This window comes from Arachis ipaensis, chromosome B03, assembly GCF_000816755.2.
Source record: "Arachis ipaensis cultivar K30076 chromosome B03, Araip1.1, whole genome shotgun sequence".
Taxonomy (NCBI): Eukaryota; Viridiplantae; Streptophyta; class Magnoliopsida; order Fabales; family Fabaceae; genus Arachis; species Arachis ipaensis.
The window spans coordinates 27,540,576-27,546,652 of NC_029787.2; the positions used below are offsets into that span (position 1 = coordinate 27,540,576).

The following is a 6,077-nucleotide window of genomic DNA, read 5'->3' on the forward strand; positions in this document are numbered from 1 at the left end:
CATAAATACTAAATTCTCTTTAACAAATATTTTTTATTAATAAATATGTCTAAATTTTAAAAAATATAAATATAAATTATATTAATTTATATATATATATTTTAATAAATATAAGTATAAATTATATATTTTTTACTTACAAACATCTAAAAATATAAATATAAATTATTGCTGACTAAAATTGATAATATTTGTTATTCATATAAGATTGTTTTTCTGAAATGCTAATTCTCACTTCAAATCCACCCTATATATTCTTAATCATAAAGCCCCGTCACCCCTAAACACTGCCAACACCCGTCACCTCCACCGCCACCACCCATGTAACAACCATGCCCGTGTCCCACACATTCATTGCCACCACCCACAACAATAAAACAATAAGAACAACAACAATAGAAAAGGAAGAAGAAGAAAATGGAAAATAGTAAAACTACGGTGACAAAGGAAGGGGGTAGGACGAAGACAAGGAGGATGCAGAGGTGGTGATGTAGCGACAGACTTAGAAGGTGACGCAGTGACGGAGGTGGCAACACGAGGTAGGTTTAGAAGGTGACCTGGAGGGGTGACAAAGGTGCGGAAATTGTTAAGGTAAAAAAATAAAGAGCGAATGGAGAAGAAGAGGGAGAGGAAGGATGAGGAGGCAAAAGTAGAGGCACGCGAAGGAGGAAGAAGTGGCATAGGCAATGATGGTGGTGTGTAGAGACGATGACATCGAAAATGGTAGCAAGTAGAGGAAAGATGATGATGGACACGTGGTGCTGTGGCTTTGGTTTTGGTTGGAGATAAAGAGAAGGTTGGGGAGATAGAGGAGTTATAGGAAGGAAGATTTAAAAGTAAAATTGTAAAAAAAGTTGACTAAATGGTTGACTGTAAAAACATTAATATTTTATGTTAAGATAAATTGATAAATTAGTCTCTTATCTTTTAAAATTAGGTATAGATAAACATATTAAAATCAACCATTTTAAAAGTTGTTATAGAAAATAAACAAAATTCAAGTTTTTAAAAACTTTGTTTCTAATAGTAATCTTATCATCAACTATTAATGTTTTCAACCATTCTAGTGTATAAAACTTATGCCAATAATGTAGAGTATAATTATATATGTTCTCATCTTTCTTATGACAATGCAGCAGCGGCTAACGGCCATGGGAATATGAAAAATAAGAACGTTGGAATCATAGTAGGTTCGGTTATCTTTGGATTAATCGCATGCGCTGGCACAATGTCGATGATAATTAAAAAGAAAGGTAAATATTATTATGGATCTAATTTGCAATAGGCATGTAAAAAAGAGAAAGAAAAAATATGCTACTACTAAGTGTTGTAGACTCAATTGTTATGCGTTGTTGTTACCACCAAACAGGTGTAGCAAGAAATATATGCAAGAAAAAGCATAGTTGGAAAGATGTCGATCTACCGATATTTGATTTTTCAGTCATAGCTAAAGCTACAGGAAACTTTGCATCTAATAAAAAGCTTGGAGAAGGTGGTTTTGGTCCCGTATATAAGGTAATATAGAAAACAAACAAGGAGAATCAGATATAATAAATAATATATTTATGTATATTAAAAATTATTTTTTTTATAATTTATTATTTTAAATCAGTTAACTGCTAAAACTGAACTAATTTAAATTGGTCCGGTCTAATGGCCGGCTTTAAATTAACCGGTCAAACCATGCTATTTTCCATTACAAACTCTAACGACACATAATTGTTTTAGGGCATACTTCAAGATGGTCGAGAAGTAGCTGTAAAAAGGCTTTCAAAAAGGTCTACTCAAGGGCTGGAAGAATTAAAAAATGAGGTGGTGTTGATAGCTAAACTTCAGCATCGGAATCTTGTCAAGCTTCTTGGTTGTTGTATTCAAGAGTCAGAAAAAATACTAATCTATGAGTTCATGCCTAACAAAAGTTTAGACCAATTTATTTTCGGTAAGTTTTTTGGTGTTTATTGAAAATTCATAAGCCTTGACAACAATTTTAATATTTCTGATACATTGTGTCATGAATACCCAAGCAGTATGCTAAGCAATATGCATAATTGACCAGATGAAACTGGACGAAAGCGGCTAGATTGGCTAAAGCGTTTCAACATTATTAGTGGAATTGCTCGAGGACTTTTTTATCTTCATCAAGATTCTATATTGAGGATAATTCATAGAGATCTAAAAACTAGTAATATTTTATTAGATGCAAATTTTAATCCCAAGATATCACATTTTGGTTTAGCTCGAACATTTTTAGATGATCAAGTTGAGGAAAATACAAATAGAATTGCTGGAACATAGTAAGTCAATTTATTTGAATTTAATTTTATGTATACATGTTTTGTTTTAATCACCTTAATTTTAAATTTGATTATATTTTATTTCAGCGGTTATATGCCTCCTGAATATGCATTACGAGGACAATTCTCCATGAAATCAGATATTTTTAGTTATGGTGTAATAATATTAGAGTTGATAAGTGGAAAGAAGAATAGAGAATTTTCAAACTCTGAAAATTACCTTAATCTTCTTGGACATGTAGGTAAAATATTACTCTATAGCAAATAGTCAAATTTAAATTTCTTTTCAACTGACTAATCTTTCCAATGTTTTAGGCATGGAAATTGTGGATTAATGAGAGGCCACTGGAATTATTGGATGAAGTATTAAGGGAATGGTGCAACCCTACTGAAGTCATAAGATGCATACAAGTAGGTTTATTATGTGTGCAACAAAGGCCAGAAGATAGGCCTAACATGTTATCGGTGGTTCTAATGCTAAATGGTGAGAAATGGTTGCCCCAACCAAAATTTCCTGCATTTTATGTAGATTGTGTTGGGACACCGAAAGAAGAATCTTTATCGGCAAACTATGTAAAATTCTCAGCTAATGAAGTTTCCATCACAATGTTGGATGCAAGATAAAATATAGTGGTAACTGGTAAAATAGAACTTTTACTTATAGAAAAGTATTAGGTGATTAATATTTTTTTTTGTATTTGTCTTATATTTAAGCCAATTTTAGACATAAATAGATTATTGTGCAACACAAATTAACTTGCTTTTATTATTTTTTGAGTAAGTAGCTATTTTGACATCTAAGATTTTAATTTTGTCAAAATAGACTTTTATATTTATTTTTGATAAAATAAACCCTTAAATATCTACTCCGTTTGATAAAATAGTCTAATTATTAACTGGTCACTTTGAATAATTAGATCATTTCATGCATCAAACAGAACACATATATATTTAGAGATTCATTTTATCAAAAACAAATATGAGACTAAATTCAGGTACCAAAATACTATTTACTCTATATTTTTTTCAACTTCTTAATCTTCTTCTTAATCTTCTGCTTTTGTTAACCTCCAAATATCTCCAACTGCTCGGTTTTAGGAAGAGCTATACGTCGCTTGAGGAGAGTGGTGGCAGACCTCGGTGATGCAGAACACGGCGGTGGGAGCACTTGTAAAAAGCACTCCGACGCTCAAATAAAAAAAAGTATTAAGAAGTTAATACGAGTATTAAAGTAAGGAATGTATTTGTAACATGTCTTCTTCTGAGCTATTTGGTTCGGTTTTTATAGACGAGGGAAGTGTTATCTTCCTTCTGCTCGTTCCGATATTTTGGGTTGGATCGTGTGTGCCGTTGTTGGTGGTAACCGTCTAAAGATGACGTTTGTGCGTAGTCGTGATTAAGTTGTGTTTTGGCTCTGCTTGCTTGTTTCTGGATTATATGGTCGGTTTTGATATTGATCTTGTTTCCGAGTATTATGGGGTACACATCATAGCCCCAAAGCTCGTCTGGCTTTGTAAGGAAATGGCAGGCGAGCTTAATGGAATTGGTCCCTGCGTATATGTTTGGATTTTTTTTTGTAGCATTGGGCTCTCCAAGGGTTTAAGTTTTAAAGAAATTTTGAAAGAAAATTGAAAGACCCCTCCTCCATTTGTTTCCTTGTGAAACGTGCTGCGTTTAATGCGCTTCTTTGCCGTTTGGGTTTTCCATACTTTGAGAGGTTATGAGTTAAGTTACCCACTAAGTTGGTGGGCTTGCAATAATATCTTTTCGCTGTTTTGGAACTTACACTCTGCTGTTTCAAATTCTTTCTACCGGCTGACTCCAACTATGACTTCTAAAGGTTTGTCTTGTTTTCCTAAGATTGCTTTTTTTCTTCTGTTTTTTGCTTGAAATGGCAAGAGAGAAAGAGAAGGAGAAGGTGGTTGAAGAGAATAAGGATAATCCGTATTACTGGGTGCATGATGACGTGAGGACTCGTTCCTCGTCGTTTGTTGATGCTGATTCAATGTGTGAACTTCGGGGTTTGAAGGTAGTGAAGGAGGGTTCGGGCGCAGTCGTTGAGCTTCTTCACTGCTCTGGTGAGGATAGGGTTTACAAGAGAAGAGGAGATTGGCCGTACTTCTATTTTTATACACCTTGTCTTATCGAGCTTCGTGTTAAATTTCCGTTTTCTACATTTGAATGTGATGTTCTAACTCAACTAAATTGCGCGCCTTCACAGTTACACCCTAATTCGTGGGCGTTTCTGTGCGCCTTCCAATGTCTGATGAATTTCCTTTCTCTTCCTTATTCTCTAGCTGTATTTTTCTCTTTGTTTCAATCTAAGGGGTTCGGAAGGGGTTGTGGGTATGTTTGAGTAGCTTTCCTGGGCGTTCCCTTTTTATGCTTTATAAATCATCTTTTAAAAATTTTAAGTCTTTGTTTGTGAAAGTACGATCAGTGGAGGTCGAGTCTCCTTTCTATATGGATGATAAGTTGATAGAGAGATTTCTCCTGTACTGGTGTTCAGAGTCGTGCCAGATTCTCGAGGCTATTGAATGGAGTGAGGAGGAAGAGTGGTTGTTAGATTATTTGGTAGAGAGTTTTGCTGATGGAGAGTGTTTGTCTATTCCTAGGTTCTTCGTTATCATGATTCTGGTGATAGTGAAGGATTGAAAGCGTACATGTAATGTTTTTGGGTGGTTGTTTCCTTTTTGCCCTCATGTTTATTTTCTTTTGATTTTTTTCACTGTGCTTGTAGGTGGCCGATTTCCTTTTCTCGATCCTTCTCGTTTCAAGTCTTTTCTGAAGAAGAAAGAAAAAATTACTGATGCCTCTGAGACCGTGAAGGAAGGTGGAGATGCTGCTCAGTCTGTTGATCAGCCGGTGTCTTCTTTCAAGAGGAAGATGGATGATACTGAGAAATCCCTAGAGGTTATTTTTGAAGGTGATAGAGAAGCTGTTGGTGCTGGTAAATCGGTGTTCGATAGGCAGAAGAGGTTGCATGGCTTCATCCTAGTTACAAGTTCTTATTCGTTGTGGAGTGATCAGTTTCCATTTGCTGAGCTTTCCGATAAGGTATCTCAATACCCTGGTGATATGCTCATGACTCGTTGGATTGGAATGGAGGGTTTGGGGAAGTTTATTCAAGTTAATATATCTTGCCCAGCTCTTTTCTTTGTTTTGTTTGTATTGTTTCATGTTTTGGGCTTATGTGGCTGATGTGCACTGATCGGACGACTGAACTTATTGGTGTCGAGCAGCAGGTGACTGTAGATAGGATTGCTGAGTCGGAGAGGACTTATAAGGAGAGAATTGCTGAACTGAAGAAGTCTCTAAAATAGAAAGATGACGTTCTTATTAATGCTACAACGAAAATGAAAGAATCTAAGGAGGAAGTTGTTCGTTTATGGGATCAGATTCGGCTGCTGCAGGCTGAGGTTAAAGAGAGTGATGTTGCTAAAAGTCGGCTTACATCCAGGGTTTATGAACTGGAGGAAAATGGGATGGAAATGTTCTCCTTTAGTTTTGAGCGTACTGTTAGCCAAATTGCTGTACTGGCCTCTGAGTTTGATTGTGATCGTCTTGATGTGACCAAGATAGTGGTCGGTGAAAAATTAGTGGTGGATGGGACTGTGGAGGATCATGATGAAAATGTCCCTCCTTCTTGATTTCTGATATTTCGGTTGTTTGTTTTGGACATGTTTATCCTTTTGATGTATTTTGATAACTCTGTGCTTTTGCTAACCAAGTTGTGGTTAGTTTTTGACTGTTAGATATATGTAGTTATAAATGTTCGGTTTG

General features: G+C 35.4%; 1 protein-coding gene across 1 annotated transcript in view; it reads left to right on the plus strand.

Moving 5' to 3' along the window:
• LOC107630117 (G-type lectin S-receptor-like serine/threonine-protein kinase At4g27290) overlaps positions 1 to 2,920 on the plus strand; it is a 5,706-nt gene extending 2,786 nt beyond the window's left edge. Inside the window, exons 3-8 of the mRNA XM_016333159.2 lie at positions 1,137 to 1,253; positions 1,370 to 1,515; positions 1,729 to 1,939; positions 2,057 to 2,294; positions 2,382 to 2,532; positions 2,610 to 2,920. Of these exons, the coding sequence (XP_016188645.1) occupies positions 1,137 to 1,253; positions 1,370 to 1,515; positions 1,729 to 1,939; positions 2,057 to 2,294; positions 2,382 to 2,532; positions 2,610 to 2,918 (1,172 nt within the window). The 3' untranslated portion in view covers positions 2,919 to 2,920. The remainder of the gene's footprint in view (positions 1 to 1,136; positions 1,254 to 1,369; positions 1,516 to 1,728; positions 1,940 to 2,056; positions 2,295 to 2,381; positions 2,533 to 2,609) is intronic.